This window comes from Papilio xuthus, unplaced genomic scaffold (genome assembly GCF_000836235.2).
Source record: "Papilio xuthus unplaced genomic scaffold, Pxut_1.1 DF829758.1, whole genome shotgun sequence".
NCBI classification, from domain to species: domain Eukaryota; kingdom Metazoa; phylum Arthropoda; class Insecta; order Lepidoptera; family Papilionidae; genus Papilio; species Papilio xuthus.
Window position 1 is genome coordinate 2,098,919 of NW_013528891.1, and position 22,795 is coordinate 2,121,713.

At 32.7% G+C, this 22,795-nt stretch overlaps 2 protein-coding genes across 5 annotated transcripts; one reads left to right on the top strand and one right to left on the bottom strand.

The window, feature by feature from the left end:
- Positions 1-902: 902 nt before the first annotated feature.
- Positions 903-17,767, bottom strand: d4 (double PHD fingers d4). 2 transcript variants are annotated; one of them, XM_013326753.1, is made up of 12 exons: positions 17,665-17,767; positions 17,415-17,524; positions 16,995-17,088; positions 16,475-16,652; positions 15,548-15,748; positions 15,081-15,162; positions 8,983-9,198; positions 8,456-8,709; positions 8,080-8,185; positions 3,162-3,274; positions 2,239-2,393; positions 903-1,364 (listed from the first exon to the last, which is right to left on the bottom strand). In XM_013326753.1, the coding sequence occupies exons 1-11, from the start codon at positions 17,718-17,720 to the stop codon at positions 2,262-2,264; spliced, it is 1,542 nt and encodes a 513-aa protein (XP_013182207.1). In that variant the 5' UTR covers positions 17,721-17,767; the 3' UTR covers positions 903-1,364; positions 2,239-2,261. The 2 variants fall into 2 exon arrangements, with proteins under 2 accessions (XP_013182207.1, XP_013182199.1); XM_013326745.1 differs by lacking the exons at positions 903-1,364; positions 2,239-2,393; positions 3,162-3,274 and having other exon boundaries at positions 7,741-8,185.
- Positions 17,768-18,104: 337 nt separating this feature from the next.
- On the top strand, positions 18,105-22,443 carry LOC106113645 (nuclear transcription factor Y subunit gamma). 3 transcript variants are annotated; one of them, XM_013306490.1, is made up of 8 exons: positions 18,105-18,345; positions 19,048-19,189; positions 19,737-19,922; positions 20,271-20,399; positions 20,742-20,831; positions 21,097-21,195; positions 21,456-21,566; positions 22,241-22,443. In XM_013306490.1, the coding sequence occupies exons 1-8, from the start codon at positions 18,320-18,322 to the stop codon at positions 22,316-22,318; spliced, it is 861 nt and encodes a 286-aa protein (XP_013161944.1). In that variant the 5' UTR covers positions 18,105-18,319; the 3' UTR covers positions 22,319-22,443. The 3 variants fall into 3 exon arrangements, with proteins under 3 accessions (XP_013161944.1, XP_013161952.1, XP_013161961.1); XM_013306498.1 differs by having other exon boundaries at positions 21,100-21,195; XM_013306507.1 differs by having other exon boundaries at positions 20,754-20,831.
- The last annotated feature ends 352 nt before the right edge of the window (positions 22,444-22,795 follow it).

The window sequence follows — 22,795 nt, forward strand, 5'->3', positions numbered from 1 at the left end:
TGTAAGAAATTAAATCAGACTGACTAACCGTGGGTTTCTAAGACCAAAATCCTTCTATAAAACATATCGTCATATTTACATAATCTTTGACAAAACAGAAATAATCTATATATATATAAAAGTCGTGTTAGTTACACTATTTATAACTCAAGAACGGCTTTACCGATATGCCTGAAAATTGGTGAGCTTAGAGCATGGAGACGGACATAGGATATTATTTTTATTTTTTTTATTAACTTACTAATATTATAAATGCGAATGTTCAGATGGATGCGATGTGGATGGATGGGTGGGCTGCACTAATTAAGTTGTTTATATAACCACGCGGACGGAGTCGCGGGCGACAGGTAGTATGTTATAAACGGATATTGGTCTCAAAAACCTACAGTAAGCTTTCGGAAAATATCTACATTAAGAGTTAATTTTAGCTTGTTTGTACATTTAATAACTTTAAAATTTTACTTAAAGATTTTAACTTGTTTTTTACTTTATCCGTATTTATGTTCAAACTACATACATTTAAACATTTATGAAAATAACATGATTTTACATATGAATGAATTTTGACATCTGAAATAGAAATGTATTCCACAAAATACAATAAGACAATGTTTAAACACGTGTTTTAACCCTTTCACCGCCGGCCGATATAGACGCGGTTGTAATATAAAAGGTTATGTTTTTAACCTTAAATCATCATCATCATCAACTCACTATACGTCACCACCGAGGGGCTCGGAGCCTACCCTAAGTTAAGGGTGATTACGCCATAGTCAACCACGCTGCCTCAGTACGGGTTGACTTCAAACATCTTAGAATTTCTTCTGAGATATGTGCAGCATCACGATGTTTTACTTCACCGTAAGAACGTTGGATAAATGTACATATGTAAATCGGGAATTCGAACCTTGGACCAGGAGATTGCAAGTCAAGTGCTTAACCCCTGAGCCACCGATGCTCAACCTTAATTAGGTAATAAATATGTCTACAAAAATGCTTCAGATATAAATACTTTGTTATTTATTTGTCAAGATCATGTTTCTGAAGCCTGAAGTTTTTTGATAGTCTAATATCATTTTTCGGGAAAGGGTTAAAATTTTAAGTTAAAATTTCATTGAAATACTAAAGTCTTTGTAGTTAGGCCCTAACTTTAATATATAAGGTTATCTACAAGCTTTATCGATGTAAACTACATTATGTGAATATTTACGTAATCCATTTGATCTTTGTAAGAAATATTTTTTGTATAGCAAATTTTATATCTTTTTATGGCAACATATATAAAAATCGTATTTAAATCACAAAATAGAAATATCATTAATTCATAAACAACTCATCTTGTTTGCAAACTGGAAAATCTGCATCTGAAATTAAAAAAACAAAACATTATATTAATATTTTAGTAAATAATATTTCGATTTAATAATCAAACATAGAATGAAAAGTTAAAATCTAATTTTATATCAAAATTATCAACAGAATTCAACATCATCATCATATTCAGCCCCAATTTGTCCACTGCTGGACGTAGACCTCCCCCATCGATTGTCACAATGCCCGGTCCCGTGCCGCCCGCATCCAGTGCAACAGAATTATTTAATAATGGAATATTGCTCATTTTGCTTATAAATAAGTTGTACCAATTTACTCCTAACATTGTGTTCTGTACATCAACTACGATGTTCGGAGCCGCCGAGATATTTGATTTTCTCTATAGTTATAAATCTTTGATTTGTATAGATTGGAAATGACAGCTTATTCTTGACAGATAAATCTATATTATTAGTTCAAATCTTCACCACTATTAAACTCTACCAGCGCCAAAATGGCGAAAATCAAGGAATAAAATATAGCCTGTCCATTTACTATTAATATAGAGCAGTTTTTCTCAAAGTGGGCGATAACGCTCCCTTGTGGGCGATGCAGATCTCAAGTTGCGGATTATAGTAAAAGTTTCGTTTAAAATTCTCCGTTAATATACATATATAGGTCACAATAATTAATTAATTTAATTTGAAGTTATAGTGGTTTTTAAATATGTGAAAATATGGGGTCGCTAAAAAAATATTTATTCTCAAAGTGGGCAGTAGACAAAATAAGTTTGGGAACCACTGGTATAGAGGTTGTCAAATATCTAGGCAGTTCAGAACACACTGTTAGGTACAATGAAATGCGGGGGAGAGGGCACCGAGGACATGATCTAGAGCGGACAAGACATATGAAATAAGCTATACTGACTTAGGTAAGCTATATTGTGTAGTTCAGCGCTTGGTGTGGAACTCAGCGATGCAGAGGGCGCAGGACCAGGATCCCTCAGGCGGTGTGTCGAGCGGCGGCGCGAGGCAGTACATGTGGTAGCCGCGGTCACAGTCGTCACAGAACAACAGCTGGTCCTGGAATTTCATTATTATTTATTTACTAATGATATTCTTCTCTGCGAATACAATTTGTTGATGTTTGGTTTAGTTTTAGTATATAGTTTATAGTATTATTTTGGTAGATTATTTAATTAGTCATTTAATAATTAATATAGAGTTAAGTAAGTCTTATTGAAATATGTTGTATCAACTTACTTGTTAAGATATTAAATTTAAAAACTTATACTTACTACTTGCTTACTAATTGACCGATTATTACGAGATTTGATTATGTAACTTCATTCTCACCAGTAATTTAATAAATATCAATTTAAAATTAAAAACTAATTAACTAAATGATTAATACATAAAAAGTTGATTACATCTTGGACTAAATAAAACTCCTAAACATTCACATAAAATCATACTAATATTATAAACTAGCTATTGCCCGCGACTTCATTCGCACGGAATTAAAAAAAAACAATTGTAGCTCATGTGTTCTTCTAGGCTATGTTCTACATTTATGCCAAATTTCAGCGAGATTCATGCAACAACAATAACCGCTCTAGAGATACCTTCCAATAAACATCCATCCATACATCCAAACATTCGCATTTATAATACAAGAAAGTTTAGATGTATGTTTGTTAGAAGGTATCTCCAGAACGGCTGAATCGATCTCGTAGAAATTTGACACAGATGTAGAACATAATCTGGAAGAACACATAAGCTACTAAGTTTTTTTTAATGCACGTAGAAAGTTGCGTGCGACAGCTAGTATTAGATATATATAATATTTACATCATTATCGCTGGTGCCGCAGACGGAGCAGCACTTGCACTCGATGCACTGCCACCTGTACTTGCGCACCGACACTATCATATTCACTGTGAACTGCAGACACGTCGGGTGACCTGCACACATACACACAAACATTATATATATACATATATATACACTATATAACTGATTAATATTTCATAATAAAGATGGTAATAATTGAAAATATAATCACATCATATCGACCTTTGAACATATTTTTTTTTTTCGATTTTTTTAACGTTTAGTCTCAAAGCCTACCCTGAATCAAGGGTCTTAGTCTAGTTTTTTTATATAAAAAATAGATAGAAATTAAGTTTTCTATTTTAGTCATATCGTAATTTATACAATACTAGCTGTCGCCGGCGACTCCGTCCGCGTGGATATATAAAAATCTTAATATATAAAGTTAGATAAAAAGCAGCTCTTCAAGGCATAAATTCGAAAACAAAATATGAATAAATAGTATCCTATGTCCGTCTCCTGGCTCTAAGCTACCTCCTCAACAGTTTTCAGCTATATCGGTAAAGCCGTTCTTGAGTTATAAATAGTGTAACTAACACGACTTTCTTTTATATATATAGATATATAATCTTAATAATATTATAAATGCGAAAGTATAAATGGATGTGTTTGAACATATCTCCGGAACATATCAACGGAATTTGATGAAATTTAACACAAACATATAAAATAGTCTGAAAGAACACATAGGCTAATAATTTCTTATTTCAACCACACGAACGGAGTCACGGGCGACAGTTACCATTTATAACATTGTAAAAAGAAATTATATTTTCAATTATCACTATCGTATTTGTTCACATATTGTAAGGCACATCTTACCTTTTATCGATTTTCCAACACAACACAAATCAACATCACGGAACCATCAAATTATACCGTAAAGGGATCATGTGCCGAACAATAGTGAAAATAAATAAAAACAATTAAAAAAAAAACATTCACAAGTTAATCAATGAACAAAGTATCAATATTTATATAAGGAAGTGCACCATTTCACTATTCTTCAGCACACCACAATGAAACGCCAAAGTTTATTCAACTTTAATATTTATATAGGAAAGAAAAATATATTACAACGTGTACAAAACAAGTCATAACGGGCCTTATTCTACGCGTAGTCTGCAAAAATATCTTTAATAACTTCTGTTACTTTCAAATATCAATTTAAACTCGCACAAAAAACAAAAAGATTTTATGTTTCTTATCGTGAGTTTCTGAGACAAAAATCTTTATATAAAACATATCGTCATCCCTTTCATTATCTTTGACAATACAGAGATAACGATATATTTTAAATGGATATTATGAACTCGGAAACCCAGATTTAAACACATTTAAAGATATTTTTACAGACTATATTTTATAACGCAAACAAAATCAATCTGATAACATATCTTTGGGTTTTTCTACAATGCACTTCCGTACTAAATCTTGATACTTTGGAATTATTTTTAATCTATAATACGAAAACATATTAAACATATTTCTCCCTACATTTCTATATATCTAATTTTCATATATAACCATTAAGTAAATAATTTACATGCCATAATAAAACAATAATTGAATTATTTTATAATAATAATAAAAACGTAAAAATATATTTTTTAACTTTAAAATATATGGAAATATGAGAAATTTATATCTAACTTACTTCATACTATATTATATATTGGTTACATACAGACCGACAAAGTTATTTACCCCGGTGCGAATAAGCAATATAACACTAGCCCACTAGCGCCCTCCTTTCAAAGTCAAAAAGTTCTTTTTTCTTTTATATAATTTTCTATGCCTAAGTCTTCCATCAATCACGTGATATTTTTTAGCAACTTTTTGATTCCCTCCTGATATTTATTGCGATTTAAAACCTCATCATTGTACTTTTTAGTACAAACTCATTTTTTTTAGACCTTACTAAGTATTTAACGTATGCTCCTAGATTTATTTGGTACCTCCCTCCACTTACAAAGATAGTAGGATTAACGGACAATCCTTTTTTTTAATTATTTCCTGACAACACCTTTTTCACCGGGACAGAAACTTTGTCGTACTATATGTAAATTTATAATAATTTTATTATAAAAAAAACTGGGTAAACTTTTAACTAAACAATATCTCTTTAATATGACATTAAAAACATTTCTATAGTATATTATATATCTTAACACCAAAGCATATATTGGTAACTAATACTAGTATATAAGTGTATTATATATTTCGAATTGTCATAGTAACATAACACAATTAAAACTTAAAAATATTTTATATTTAAAAAAAAACTTTGTATTATAGGAATGTATGTTAAAACTTAAGTCTTTTTGTCTAACTTAAAATTTAGTATCAAAATCGTATTCGATAGACTTTTTTTTATGTTTCCATTTAAAAAACATAGACAATATGATTGTTTAAAGATAAATTAAATTAAAAAATTACGATACAAAATTCTAGACTCTTTTGGCTTGACATTAAATCTAAGTTCTTGTTTTGAATATTTTCTAGATTTGTCATAGTATTTATAAAGTCTATCAAATATGATACTACAAAATCGAGACCTAATTTATCTTTGGGTTAGTTTTTTTCCAAAACAACATTCACGGTACATTCATACACAAAACGTAAAGGCACTTCGCAAGCTCTACTACATTTTATAAAATTTCAATATTGCTTCAAAGATATGTGCTTTTTTTTAAGAAATTACAAAATTTTTGTAAAAAAAAAATCAACATGCAAGATGTTTTTAAATATGTCGACGACTGTACATTTGCTACTACAATAAAAAAAACGAACTTAAAATTCAAATTGAAAAAAAAATGTTATCAATATTTATTGTAACCAAATAAAAAAAATACCACGAATTTGGCGCATATTGACTAGACTAAAAAAACCTAGGATTCGATGTACAGTGACCTTCACTGGCGGTGTTGGAATTACTATACTACGAGTGAAGGTGACTGTACTAAGAACATACACCATTAACTGTAGGTTTCCGAGATCAAAATCTCTGTATAAAACATATCGTCCTTGTCCGTCCTTTGACAAAACAGAGATAATATGTTTTATGATTTTTTGTCTTAGAAACCTACTAGAACTATTAAAAGGTCACGAATATCTAACATAGATTAACAAGATGATTATTTTTTTATGGTAAACTATACAATCAAATCGTGTATTTTGTTTTTTTTAAATAATTGAACAAATCAAATGTTAATTTTATAACCAAAATTGTGATATTTATAAAAGAGCAATATATTTTTTTAAATCGTAATAATTTACAGATATGAATAATTTTGAACGATACTATTTTTAAATTTGATCACAATTCACCAATCTTTTAAAAAATATCCAGAATTAACAATTAAAAAAGATATTAAAAATCGAAGGCACATTTCCACTATAGGGAGACGCAAAACTCTCTACAGACAAACAAAAATTAAAAAAAAAACATTTTTTTTATTATTTGGCAACCCTACTACTTAAAAACTCCCAACATTTTATTATATTTTTACTAATGAATTATTAATTGTTACATTTTTAAAAAATTTGATCTAAACATTTTTTTAAAGTTTTTGGCAATCAATAGGATTTATTAATTGTAAAGTGTAAAGAACGATAATATAATTTAAATATATACCCACATAGTCAAATAACAACAGTAAATATATATATAAGTCTGTGACAAAGTCGATACATTCACATGAATAATTTTATATACATAAGTTATGTATATTTTATAATATAACTACTTATATATCTAGAATAAGAGATATGGAATGTTTGAAACTGTCTCAACTCTTAAGCTGCTAGAGACATAATGGAAAGTAATATTTTTTTTTAAATATACAGATAACCAATTTTTTTTTCTACTAATTTTTTTTCCATTTATTCATTTGTAATATTTTATTACAATAATGACAACATATTTAATATAATTTGCAACTAAAAGGAAAACACCAAAATTTAAAAAAAAAAAATAAAAATAAAAAAATGTATACAAAAAATACAATTATTTTCTAATTAACTATGTGTTATAAGAATAATCATTATTATATGATTTTTATCAGTAGAGATCATACGGAGAGAACCACACACATCTTTGGTAAAAAGCATTATTTTTAGAAATTGCATTTTGTGACCAGTGGAAGTCGACCTTAAATATTATTTAGTCTTCCAAACAGGCGGATTGAAAGACCTATATCATATTTTTAGAGAAAAAAAAGAAAAAATCAAATATAGAGTAAAAAAAAAGTGCAATATTAAAATAACATCCTTAAGTATATGAAAAATGTTTACTTTTACTTCTGAGTAATAGCTAAATTTAAGAAATGTCATGATAGCTTATATATTACATAGAATCTATATATTGTATATAAGTTAACATATAAATATATTAAATATTCGAGTTAAACACATTAAATAGATACCAAAAATAGTAAGACAAGAAACCAATATTTTAATAAAATAGAAAAAATCTGTATTTGATTTTGTTAAAAATTAAAAATGACAAAATCAAATACAAGATTTTTTTCACACAAATATTACCAATATTAAATAAAAAATCCGCCTGTTTGGTTATTTTAATTACCCGTACCATTAACATGGACTTCACCTAAAGTATCCGATACGGGACTTTGTCTGGACGAAGGAGGTGATACAGGATATTCTCCGTATTCATGATTTTGAAGCAATTTGGTTTGATTAGCAAAAGTATCGAAATCATCCGCTAGATAGGACATAGAGGTAACTATGTCAACTACACCGTTGAGTTTTATGTTATTGAGTTGTCTATGACGTTCGCAGATACGGTTGATGAGATGATAGCAAGGCGTAGACTTGGGTATACCGTTCCGTGGTGGTCTGCCGCGTCTCTTACCTGACCGTCCGCAATCAGAGCAACTGACTAACTTCTCCGGTGTCCCCGTCTTCTTGTTCTCTCGATCGTCACCCAAACAGAAGTCGCAGTACGGTGAGGGTGATGCCTACAATATATTGATAAGTACAGTCAGCACATAACATAAAAATTTGATGTTATAAATAAAAAAGTGACGATATTTTTTTTCTTACGGCGAAGGAAAACATCGTGATGCAACTGTAAATATCTAAGAAATTCAAAGATATTTGTGAAGTCAACCCGCACTGGGCCAGCATGGTTGACTATGGCCTAGTCATCCCTAACTTAGGGTAGGCTCCGAGATCCTGAGTGGGGACGTATAGTGAGCTGATGATAATTTAAAAAAGTGTCCACGAACCTTAGTTTCAGGTTCCTTGAGAAGGGGCAGCGCGGTGGGGGGCGCGGCAGGTGTGGCGGGGGCGGCGGTGGAGGAGCCGGGCGAGGGTGAGGGCGCGGGTGCGGACGCTGGTGCAGGCGTAGGGGCGGTGGCCGAGGCGGCGCTGCCGGGCGCTACGAGGGGCGCATGCGCAGAATCCGAGGATGATGTATCCGCAGACATAGGCCGCGGTGGAGGCGACGGCTTACGCAAGGGAGGCGTCGCTGTGCCCGATGCTATAAGAATAGACGAGTGTGTTTACTGTTTCCTTTATTCTTTAAAGAAAAGTTAGTAGCACGTAGTCTAAATTAAAACTTTTTTTTTAATTTTGTAGGGTTTTAGTACTATAACGTTATAAGATTCGTTCTATAGATTCAAAAATTTGTAACTTTAAATTTTAAAAAATGGTATAAAATTGTCCCTTAAAAGTACTTAAATGAAGATTTCTAATACTTAACACTAATTATCACTTTAAAAGAGCATTTAAGGAGTCAGTTAACTTTACTTACAAGTGCCAACAGCGGGATTATTCAAGAAGGTGACATAGCTGTCCTGGTACTCAGTGGCGGGCTGCGCGGGCGCAGGCGGCGTGTGCGCGCCGGGGCGACTGTCGCGGGAGTCACCGTCGCTGCATGGCGCGGTGCCGGCCGCTGTGCCGGGGTCCTTGTGCGTGTGTGTGAAATGATACGTCAGACCGGGACGCGTCTTGTATTTAGCTCCGCACACTGAAAATAGATTGTATGAAAATATTGATATATTTTTTATAACATAGACCAAGAAACTTATCTGATCAGATAAATGAAATTAATTAATAATAAGTCATTAGTTCTGCACCCATCTTAATAAAAAAATACCACAACTTTTTTTGGTCTGTAGCCATGTCTTGTTTTGTCTGTCGTTTTCTATGCCTATGTTTGTGCAGTTCTTGAGATAACGCGCGATATCAGCCCATTAACGAGCTAAATTAGTCGCAATATACAAATGTAGAGTTAATAAATCACAGATATACCCATACAAACATAGATACATATAGACACGGACATAAAAAGAATGAAAAAAAAAGGTTTTTAAGTCGTATACATAATATTTTTTACTCACCGTACGTGGTGCCTCCATCCGCTATCATTTTGCTCACTTGTTAACGCGATTAAAAAAACTCGAACCGATATTTAAATATTATTACGACATTAATAAAATTGGGGTAAACGAGAGGTTTGCGTCATCAGAACAGAGCATAGAGGAGGCACCACGACGCCATCAGATGTATGGATTGGACGCAGTTTTCCATAGTTATCCGTCATCAATCAATAACTTACTTTATTTAAAGAAAAAAAATCATTTAAACTTATAAAACGTCATCTTACAAATGTCACGGTGACAGCTGTCAATTTGCAAATGTCAATTTAGATAATTTGAAGTGGGTTTTCTGAAAAAAGTATTAAGAGATAGCATGAAATTGTAATATTTAATATTGAACGTTTAAAAAAGCACTTTTTAAGGAGTATTTTATGAAAGAGAAAAGATAAAGCTAGCAACACTTTTGTTAGGGAATTTTAAAGTCTTCTATATTGAAGTTAAATTTTTGATACATTTGTAAGTGAACGTTTTATAAACTGACGGCTCGTCGTGTAAATTCTATGTTCAGTTCTAAAGACGCAGCCTCCCGGGGGATAAGTTTGATTGATGACTTCAAATCAATGGATCCCTGCTCCGCTACAAACACAAATAAAAGAATATATAGAAATTTTCCATTAAGAAAAAAAACGAGATCCAAACTTGAAAGTCCAATCAAAATATACCTCAAAGGTTTTTATTTTTTAGTTTTTGAAAAAAAAATTTTTTCAAATTAACTAAGTTAATTTTTTTTTCAACCAATGAGTTGATAATACAAAAGAACATTTTTACCTTTGATATTTTTATTTCTTATTCAACATAAATATTATTTTTTTTTGTATAAATTCATAACAATCTTTGGGTGCTAATAATAGTTTGGATCTAAGAACAAGAACAAGTTCCTTATACTTACACACCTCAACTATATTTACTTTTAGACAAAACTTATTAATATAATGCAATGACTAAAATTTTGCCTTAAATTATACACAAAAAACAATCTCAAAATTCATGTAAAAGCCATTTCTTGGTCATTTTAATATATTTAAAAAGTACTACAAGCTAATTTAATATTGATTTCGGGGATGTATATATTTTTTCTTACCGTGGGTTTTCATGGAATGAACACTAAAATCAAAATACATTGCCATCTCTTTCCTTTGCTTCGGAAAATCAGAGATGACAATAAAAAAAATCCTTTAAAAGTGCGAACAGTGTGAACCTATAACATATACTTCAGCTTTAATTTCAAACAAATTCATACAATCCATCATAATTTTCATACATCCATGTACATTTTGAAAATGGAAGACACACGTCCTATTTCATACCAAATTTAAAAAAATCCACAGACTTGTAAAGGGAAAACTTTAGTCATTGCGAGAAATATACTAGATATTAAAAAGACCTTAAAAAGAGACAAAAAAAATGAAATAAATAAATCTATCACAGATGCATGAGTCATACATACAAAGAACCAATCAGTGCAGTAATTTAGGTATTGATAAAAAAATTGTAATGATTTCAAACATATCATTTATAATAGGATAGGATCCGCGAGTGAGCACAATTGCACTATAATTATAGACATAAAAAATGAAAAAAAAAAACATTTTTTTTTCCATTTTTTTAACCCAATTTGGATTTAATTAAATTATTCAAACTTTCGTGAGACATTATACTAAACTGATATATAAACACGGCTAAACACTGACTTATATACGTCCGGTGGCGACACCGACTAGTTTCAAGCCCATCGGGGGCCCTTCATCAGGATGAGTGGTACTGGTATTATTTCGCGGACGCGGCCCGTCGCTCACTGGCTTGATAGAACTAGTAAACTAGTCGGTGCCGCCACCGGACGTATATAAGTCAGTGTTTAGCCGTGTTTATATATCAGTTTGGATTTAATTAAGCTAATTTGCTATAAAATCGGACTTCAGATGAAATTAAAAAATTACCTAAGACATAGAAAAATTATAGTAGTTGTTTAATAAGTTAATGGTTTATATAGATGACATTAATTTTTTATAAAAAAAAATATTTTTAAAAAAATCTTCAGTATTCATAGTCACCATTAGACAAGTACTAAAATTCAAAATGTTATTGTAAAAAAAAACACATTGCATGTGAATATATTCAATCATTAAGAGATTTTTGCTAAATTGTAGCTTAAGCTGCCTAATATTTTCAATTTTTTTTTACATACAAAAAAATTGTCATTACCAAATATAACTTCGATTCATACACGCAAAAGTATATACTCATGCAATATGTTTGTTGTAAATCTATATATCTTAAGTCCGTAACATGTTGCATGTAATTTTATTTTACATATTTAAGGCGCATATTTTGGTCAGTCGTAGATCCTAATTACTTACTAGACTGTATTGATTCATTTAATAGATTTAAAAAAAAATTAAACTAAAAAAAATTGTCTGAAACGATATACAAATGTACAGTGAGGTATGCTAGCGGTAGTCCAATTCTAAATGGCATACCGCGAACGAAGGTGACTGTACTTATTTTTTGTAATAATTATTTCGAAAATGTCACCTTTTGTGATATAGTCAAACAAAGATATGGCCCGGTGAGAGAGTCACTTGGTGAGAAAATATATAAAACCTACTTTGCCATATAAAATGACAAGACTCCAACAGTAAAAATAAAAATCTTGAGACAGAACATTGGCAGGATTAAGCTGTCATAATTTATTTTGTCACCCCTAACTTAGGTTAGGCTCCGAGTCCCTCAAGGACATATAGTGAGCTGATGATGAATATCTTTTGACTCATGCTCACCGAGTCAAACATTGTTGATCTTTAAATCTATTAAACAATTTCAATACAGTATTTCTTAATTATTAAATTATCCTATATGATATATAAATTATTATACTAATTTTCATTCCAATTGGTACATTGTGGCAGTGTTATTATTATTTTTTATATTTATATAACAGTATAAATAGTATATTGGTGTTGCAATTTACCATCTCGTCTTTATAAAATTTATTCTAGCTAAAAATAATTTACGATGCAATTTAGTTTTTTTTTTAATTGACAGGTTTTTTGGCGTACAATTTTTTTTTTTAATTATTTCATTCAATATCAAGAAAGAAGGTAGTGAAGAGATGTTAGATTAAATAGGAAAATTCAAACTAAATCATATAGAAATTCTATTTAAAATAATTAGATCTATACTAAAATTTGCATTTAAGAGTAAAATTATTAATTTTCCTAAAATTCCCCATTAAATTAAGCATTAATTTACAAATCCCATATCAAATATATTCAAATAATATATTAAATGTTATTACTATTTAAATTTTCTATATTTAAATTAAATTAGAATAGGATGGGATACAATCGAATAACTAAGGGTGGGCAAATAATTCATACATACCTGTCATACAATCTCACATTTTTACATACATTCATACAAATTCATACATTTATAGTTACGGCTACTTTATAGAGATTTTTCCATAAAAAAACAAAACAGAACCGTATATTTTGTACAGTTTTTTCTTTGCAATATTTTTGTGTTTATAATTACTGTTTTTTTTTTATTAAAGACCAACAATATATATTTTTAGATTCACGTTAGCCTCTTATAAACTACATTCTATATTCAGGTCCTGTTTTAAAAATGAGGTTAAAATCTATTGAGCAATAACTATTATTCAACGGTGGTAATTGAAGTATGAAAAAAAAAACACTAGTGAAATATTCCAGAAATATTGTTTTAAAGTATTTTTAAAAGGAAAAAATCTATAAAAAAACTTATATATGATTTTTTACTAATAGTTGCAAAAATCTAAAGTAAGATAGTTTAGTTTTTTTTATTTTATCTTGTAGTTTAAAAAAGTTTAGGGTTGTACAAAAAGGTGGAGTACATTTTAAATTATTTTTTCTTAAAATTTTGACACCCACTAGGAAACAGCCTTAGCAACTATTACGGTACACACAGTACTTCTCATTTTATGATAATATAAAAAAAAACATAAATCGAAAAATAAGGTTCTTTAAAAAGAAAAAATTAAAAAAAAAACAGTCAAATGAAAATCTCGTAAATTTCAAGTCAGTCAATAAATAACAAATAGCACTCAAACCAATAGCCCAGAGGGATAGGTAGACTTTTATAAAATAATTTCACAACCAAAAAGAGATTAAAAAAAAAATTATACAAAAAAAAAACTTTTTTTCCTTCAATCATCCAGATCCACAAAAATTTAAGGCACTACAAAATTTTTCCAAACATTTGAAATAAGCATACTGTGTGTACTATATCAGAAAAAATATTGCACAAAAGGCAAGATTTTTTTATAAACTATCGGAACTTTAAGCTCTTGATATGGTCACTAACTGCCACACTCACAGTGGTTTAAAGTTTACTTAACACATTCAATGCTACAACATTTTCCCATATTAAAGTGACGCTGAACAATTCAGCACTGAACATGTTAAGTCACTACTTCACTCATAGTTGTTAATTGATAACTAAGGGAGGCGCTTAATGTAAGATTCTCATTTTTTTATAAGGTGTCATTTATTATAAGAAATTCGCCAAAAGGCGAAATGACCGTTGTCCTTAGACAGCAGGGAGAGAAGGGGATGTACAGAAATAAGATATTTTTCCTTCCTATGCATCCCCTCCTCTGAAAAATCCACTTCCAATCATTACTTTATAAGAAAAGCTTATTAAGGGAAAGTTGGCTTAAAATTAGGGCCCCAAATCTCATTTTAATTATCCACTGAAATCACTTAACAACTCTGAGTAAGACAGTGATTGCTATTATTAAATCTTCACTAAGGAATGCCCTTATTCATTTAAACGTTAGTGTGACAATTTTTCCTACAAAAATGAGGTCAGTCTATGCAAGTATTTGGTATTACAATGTGACTGGTCTTGTGCTTCTATTTCATATTAATATTGCTTTTTTTTTTAATATTTAATAGCTAAATGTCTAAATATTTTTAACATCAAATACAAATATACGTAAAAAACTTTTTCTCCATAAGCAATTTATATTATAATTGTTAATTTTACTTTATCTCAAAATTTTTATAACAATTGTAAAATTTGTACGACCATTTTCTATTCTATATTCAGACATTTAGCTAAAACTGTCATAACACAGTTATAAACAGCACCGGCCCTAGTATGAGCGAAATTTCCAGAACTTTTAATAACATGATGGCGCTACAGGACAATGTCATAATAACCGTGGGTTTCTAAGACCAAAATCCCTGTTTAAAACATATTATCTCTAATAAAATGACAGGGATAACAATATCTTTTATACAGAGATTTTGATCTTGAACCCAACAGTAAGAAGTCCTCGCATAACATAACTTACTTGCTCTAATTTTTCATCTTTTTGAAAAAAAAAACGAGCGTGAGGTACAATCAGTTTTCTCGCTCTAACTTAGGGCCAGTACATATTTTAAAGAGCTGATAGATTGCTAGTGTTTCCTTCTGGTGGACTTACGTTCACATCCGTATGGTTTCTCTGCATCACCGGGCACCTCGTATGGCAGTGTACCTTGACCTGCTCTCTTACGACCGCGACCCTACAATACAATATAAATAAGATTTTTATTGTGAAAATTTAATAAAACAAAAAATGTCATTATGCCTTTTATAATATATGCTGATTGAACGCGTATTAATTCCATTTTACTTATTATAAATGCGAATGTTTGGATGGATGGATGTTTGTTATTAGGTATTTCCAGAATGTATGCATAGATTTCACTGAAATTTGCCATAAATGTAGAACATAGTCTGAAAGAATACATAAATTGTTTTTAGTGTTCCGTACCTTGAAAGGAAAAAAATGGAACCCTCATAGGATCACCTTGTTGTCCATCCATCTGTCTGGCAAGACCCTTTTTTTAACTCAGCGCGGACGGTGTCGCGGGCGACAGCTAGTATTAAATAATTTTGTCAACTCACAGCACGTCCACGTTTGGAAGGTGTATCATCAGGCTGCTTGTTACCGCGCCGGCCGCCACGTGAGCCGGGTCCTGTGGGGGCTATGCCGCGCCGTTTGCGCCTATTAGCGTATGTGTCGTCGTAGTAATCCTCGTCAGACTCCGGATCAGGTTCCTCGCCAGTCTCCATCTCTTCTATCGCCAAGTCATCGTAAAACCATTCCTGATAATATTTAACACTTTAAATATGAGTAAACAATTCACTTTGTTAATTAGGGTTCTGTACCTCATAGGAAAAAATGGAACCATATAGGATCACTTTCTTGTACGTCTGTATGTCTGTCTGTCAAGACCCTTTTTCTCAAAAACGCGTTTAGGTATTAAGCTGGAATTTTTTTTTTAACTTCACCTGTTTTTTTGTAAAACATGAGTAGATGAGTACAAACTAGAAAGAAGTAACTACAGATCTCTAGACAGGTTAAGTTAGGTTGCTTGGAAATGAAAGCTTTGATGTTACAAGATAATTATGTCTATCTATGTATATTATTAGTTTACATCCACAGCTCAAACCGCTACCATCAACGCCAAAATGGCGAAAATCAAATAGGCACATAATACTATTTCTTATAGCCAGGCCATTAATAGATTTCAGTAGGAGTAACTTATGATACAATCAATAAAAGTACCTAACAAAAATAAATGGTATAGTGTAAAATATGCTTTGGTAAAAATGTCACATTAATTTTAAACAGAATTTATAGTTGTTTATATCTGTAACCTTGACACAGGCGAAATCATCGAAAAAAATGATCAAGTCCAATATTTATTAAAAGAAGAGGTGCTTATGCTTTAGTGTTTTTTACACTAAAAATAAACTAAGGTACTACTTTAGTGGTCACTTAACAATTGAGTGCAGTAATAAACATAATAAATAATTTTAATTAATTACTTTAGGATCATCTTTGGCAGCAGTCTGTGAGCCATCTCGGCTATCATCACCAGCTAGTGCATCACCCGGGATCCCCGAACTGTTGTCACCATCTCCTGCGTTCTCAGCCGCATCAAGTGCACTCCAGCCCCAACGTGTGGATGACATTGTTAGATACTGACGTCGAGCTTTGCGCCATCTATTAATAAAAAATATTATCTCTCTGGTCTGTTTCTATTTATGAGTTGGCACAACTGTAAGGCACTAAATTAATTTTATTCTTTGGGTATTTAATGTGAGGAAATTCTAGAAATGTGTTGCAACTAATGATGCTTAACTGTTGTCTTATAATTTTCTAATAAGAAACATTGGGGAACACTATTATTAGCAAATTTGATAAATTGGATCTCTTAAGATATTTATAGTATATAGTATACTCATCACAGTAGTTGGTGGCAAAGAATTTGTTAATTTCATGTAATCTAACCATTTGTTAACCCAACTTTGATGGCGATATATTCACAATAAAAATGATTGTTACCTTTGTGATGGATATGTGTAAACCTGTCCCTCTCTAGCACCTGGCATGCGCTGCTTCCTCGTCATGAACAAGTTACAGTGACTTTGTGCAACACCTTAAAATAGATTAATTAATTAATAATATGTCCAACCGAATTTGACTTCACTTCTCAATATTTCTGCTAACTTAAGTATACTTAAAGTAATTTGACTTGACTTAATTGCCTACCAACTTGTGATTTATCCATGCAGCATGCACTGAATGTAAGGTAGAAACGCCCCCTTTTAATATAGTTATCGTACGATTTATTGGTAAAACTTCACAATAGCGAATCATGCCGAATTTTCCCAAAGTTAACTAGATTGATAGGAAATGATCTGTTTGGAGACCAAAAATATAGTGAAATTTATCGAAAGATTCCCTTGACCAACATTTTCTTACCTGTTTGTGTGTCGATAAATGGCATACGCATCCTTCTTTCTGCACATAGTCGCGAGTTAAATGTTGACGAATTTTCGATAATCTCTTTATAACTCGGATCATTGAGAAAACTGGAAAAAAATATATGCAACATAAACAAAACATGAAACCTTCACTACGACTTAAGTACCGAACACAGTAAGCAATAGTTTCTTTTAATTGAAAACAGTATCAAAGTTTGTAAGTTTCGTATGAAAATTTCGGGTCAAACCTTTCTATTTTTGCTAAATTTGATGGATTTACAACTTGAATTTCTGCGGCCGCCATTTTATAAAGCAGACATGAAGACGACAACGCTAAGTTGATGACGTCATGAAGCCATGAAGAATGAGGATTTGACATTTTACATTTTTTTCTTATTTCGATGGTGTTACCATAAGATGTATGCAGATAAATATTATGAAACAGTTTCCTATAGTCGGTAGTAATGAAAACACTTTACCCCTAATACAAATCTTGTATTTTGTTGTTGATTATTATATCATTACTTCGCTTACGTAAGGGACACATCAAAAAAATTGGTTCACACCAGTAGAAAAATTCATGTCTCTAGTCAAGTTTATAATAACCTTTGTAATAAATGGTTTATTACCATGTTATTCATTGAACTTGGTTTAAGTTGTAGCAACACTCAATATACGTCAAGCTTGTGACTGGTCATCGGCGGACGAATCGTGGAACTGGCGCATTTTCAGTTATTGGTGATTGGAGATCTTCAAATATTACACTGATTATTGGTTACTCTGTTCTAATAAGTTTAACCGCGGATGAGTTCTTAACTTGTTGTTGCAAAATATAACTTTGTAAACAAAAAGTTAACCAAGAAAAAGAATTTCGTTTGCAAGGTGAAGTCGTAGCAATTCAAGATGTCCGTATGCTTCTTTGTGCCTGCGTAAGTTGTCGTTCACGCTTTATCTTTTTATTTTTAGTATCTTTTTTTCTCTAAATTAAAACTAGTGCGAGAAATTAAGTTTATACAATATAAATTGTTTATCCATCTGCAATATTGTATGTATTATTGCATATTGAAACGATATCTAACATTTTGACTTCTGACGTAGTAGGTTACAAGTACTTAATAGATACTTATACGTTCCATTTAGTCAATAACAACTTTTTGGAGAAGTTAAACTTTCTTAACAGTATTAACATTACAACTACTTACTTATATAAATAAATGAATTCGTATTTTAGAAGATAAATAACGAGTAGATGTTAACCGGGCCGAAATGAAGTTAGTTGCTTTAGGTTTTCGCGCATGTACAGTAAACATGCAATCTTATTTCTCATGTGGAATAGAAAGAAAAAAAATATTCAGGCGTTAAGTATTTATCGCATCTCTGAAAACTGTTTCCGAAAACTTACGTAAACATTTTTTATTTCTATCATGGTCTGTTGAGAAATTGCCAGTGACCCTGAGACCTTAAAATATTTGAATAGACATACTATGCCACACAGGAGGGTCTTTAAATGATTCCATAAATCATACCTTAGTTTATATTTAGTACGAAAAGTAAACTAAGGGACTGCTAAAGTATATTAAGTGTACGATAAAATGTCTCTGAGTATGGGAGTGAGGTGAAATATTGTACAGCGACCAAGCCGGTACTTCAGCGGTGTCGGAGGAGGGCGACACCGAAGCGGCGGTAGAGGAGGGCTCCTCTCCGGAGAGCATCCAGCACAGTCTACAGGTCTTCTGGGCTAAAGTCACTGAGGATATCAAAAAAGTTACTGCAGTATGTATTTACGTCTACATTTAATATACTTTGCATGTGACAAAAACTTGAAATATAAATGTAGAGGGGTACAACGAAATCGGTAGACCTAGGAAGTGGATGGATGAGTTTGGTGAAAGTGTTTTTGGTGAATTTGATTAGCAAGGGAGTGGCTGAAACGTCCAAAAGCCGAAAGGTTGATGTGACCCCACATAGAGCTTGCTAAAGAAAGGCAGAGGATGGCAAAATCGATATGACGTGTTGCTTTACTACTTGACTAATTATGAAGAAATTACATTCGCTTCGTAACAGAATGTCATAGACAGAAAGAACTAACTAAAAAACTCTAGCAATATCTCATCACCAATAACTTGATAAGCAGCAGAGGCGTTAGGGTAGGGCGAGGTGGGGCTGTCCAAGGGGCGCTGCAGGCTTCAGAGTCGGATAAAAAGGGGCGCCTGCAATACCCCTAACATACCCTAGCTTTGTAAGATTTCTCCTGACACTAAAAAAGGGCGCCGCAAATGCTAAAAGCGGCTCTGTTTATAAAGTGTGAAACTTTCTATAGGATGATTTCAAAACACAAGCGCTTCCATTGGCGAGGATTAAAAAGATAATGAAGCTGGACGAAGAAGTAAAAATGATATCTGCGGAGGCGCCCGTTCTGTTTGCTAAAGCTGCGGAAATCTTCATACACGAACTGACACTCCGCGCCTGGTATCATACTGAAGAAAATAAGAGACGCACGTTACAGGTAAGTTCACAATCATCATCAGCTCACTATAGGTCTCCACTAAGGGGCTCAGAGTCTACCCTAAGAGGTGACTAGGTCAGTGCTGGTTGTCTTCATATCTTTGAATTTCTTCGCAGATATGTGAAGGTCGCATCACGATGTTTTCCTTCACCGTAAGAACATCAGATAAATGCACATATAGAAATCGAAAAATACATTGGAACATGACAGGATTCGAACCTAATATCTGCAGTCTGCATATTTAGTTTCATACTCAAAACTTAAGTCAATTACAACTTAAAAAAAGCTGTCATGTCATCAAATCGTACATAGCTGTGACAAGTATGGACATTAGTAAACATTTTTCAGCGTAACGACATAGCGACGGCGATATCAAAGTCTGACCAACTAGACTTCCTGATAGACATAGTGCCGCGGCAAGAAGTTAAGGTTACCAAGCCACGTGAGGATCCGCCGCGAACCAACAATACAGATCAGGTAACTAGTTGCTGCCAGTGACTTCATACGCGTAAAAAAACGGAGAGCTTATGCGTTATTCTAGAGTGTAATTTAATATTTAGAGTAAACTTTCTAATGTTAATAACATAAAATACGTTCAAAGTCTTTGTTGCTATGTGTATAGGTACGATTCCATTTTACCCTACCCTACCCTTAAAGTGCAGGAATTAGTCCTTAGCTTTGCTTATCGATATCTCCCATATAACACTGGTAGATACTTCCACTTAACCCCAATCTACCCGATCGTAGTATAATGCTGCTCCTAGCACGTAAGCCCTAACGCGTGTACACCGAGGTGTTGATGGGCATTAACCTGTACAGTACTACCTTCAGCTGGCGCAGCAGCATCAGGCGGCGCTGCAGGGGACTCAGCCGCAGTATGTGCTGCAGCCCTGCGCTCAAGTCGTACAGGTAACACACCATACACATACACACACACACACACACAAATACACATAAAACTATTGGAATCAATTAGATGTCTCTTCTTAAACACTTAAAACTATCCTACTACTTTGACTCATTTAAGTTTTTTGTGAGCGACAGTTAAAATTTTCAAATTAGTTTAATATTTTGTCGGATTGTAACTGAATTACGAAATTCTGACATCAGAATATCTGAAGACACAAAAGCCACTTACATCAGACTAATACTAATCGTATGCGTGTACTTTCAGCAGTCGGGTAACGCGGCGACGACCTCAGGGGGTGGACAGCAGCCCCTAACCCTGGTGCAGCAGGTGGTCACCTCCTCGGGAGAGCTGCAGCAAGTTCCAGTAAGTATCTACTATGTTCCTTTGCGTTCTATCCAAAAGATTATTTAAATACACGTTCAGTGCAACCGACAATTTAACTATGTATTATACAAATAATAGCATTGAATGTGTTAAAGGTTTCCGATTATGAACACTGAGGTATACGATTTCTACGACCAATGAATGACAACTTATCGTAATGTAAAAATTAAACTTTTCTTTATTTGTTTGATCTGTTAGATAAATTAAAAATAAAATATGTAAACTTTTTTTTATTCCAGATCCAGCTGTCACAGGCGCAGCTTAACATAGTACGGCCACAGCTGCAGAATAATCAAGGCCAGTTGATAGTGATACAGGCTCAGCCGCAGCAGACGCCACAGATAATTCAGGTACCAAGTTTATACATACAATGCTGGCGATGTACTATCGGGGAATCTCTCGGTATTTCACTTTGTCGTCATAGCTTTCGACTGCCACTTTTAAGACGGCAAAGTAGATATAATACCCAATCATCATCAGCTCACTATACGTCCCCACCGAGGGGCTCGGAGCCTACCCTAAGTTAAGGGTGATTAGGCCATAGTCAACAACGCTGGCCAAGTACTGGTTGGTTGACTTCACACATATCTTTGAATTTCTTCTCAGATATGTGCAGGTTGCATCACGATATTTTCCTTTACCATAAGAACGTCGGATAATTGTACTTATGTAAATCGGAAATCGAAAAAACACATTAGTGTATGGCGGGATTCGAACCCAGGACCTGCAGATTGCAAGTCAAGTGCTTGACCACTGAGCCGCCGACGTCTCGATGGCTCAATGGTCAAGCACTTAACAGCCAATAGGAGGCTTTAAAAGTTTTTACAAAAAAAAAGAAGCTTTTTACAATTTTTCCGTCTTTTGTTAATTGTATTTTTTTTTTATATAAGGAATGGAGTTTGTATCGTTGTAAGAAAGGAGGCAATTATTCTGTAAGTGGAATACCGCGGACTTGCCTGACTGTACTGAAGTGAGCAGGACGAGTCGGTGGCAATGAACGTGTTAACTTTTACTTGTTATATAGGTATCTTCACACGCCGGTCAGAATCAACCGCAGCAAGTGTTCCTAGCGCAAGTCGCCACCACTCAGGAGGAATCTTAGCGACGTGAACCTAAAGTGATATAATTTGGACTCGAATCTGTGAATTTGTGTGAAATACTTTGAAATTTATAGCAACATTGTAAATATTAACTAAGCAAAAATAAATAAATAAATATAATGATTAATGTGTTTTTTTTTCTACTACTACCAATAATTACGATTTAAGCAAATGAAAGGATATTTTGAAATAAAAAAACTACATTTTAATCTACATTTTATTAAAACAATTTTCTATTTTGTATCATACGATGCTAAATTACAACATACTATCAGAACTTTAATAACTACATTGCACAATTTCTAATTGACTACACTACACAAACTAATAAGCTTATACGTGTATTTCGCCATTTTGTTTTTTGTGTCATATTTGCCATCCTTGTCATTTTCTATGAAAACAACGAGGACAGCATCTACACAAGCGTCACTGACAAATTACGTCACATGCTAGAATGAGATGAACTTATTAGAGTGAGA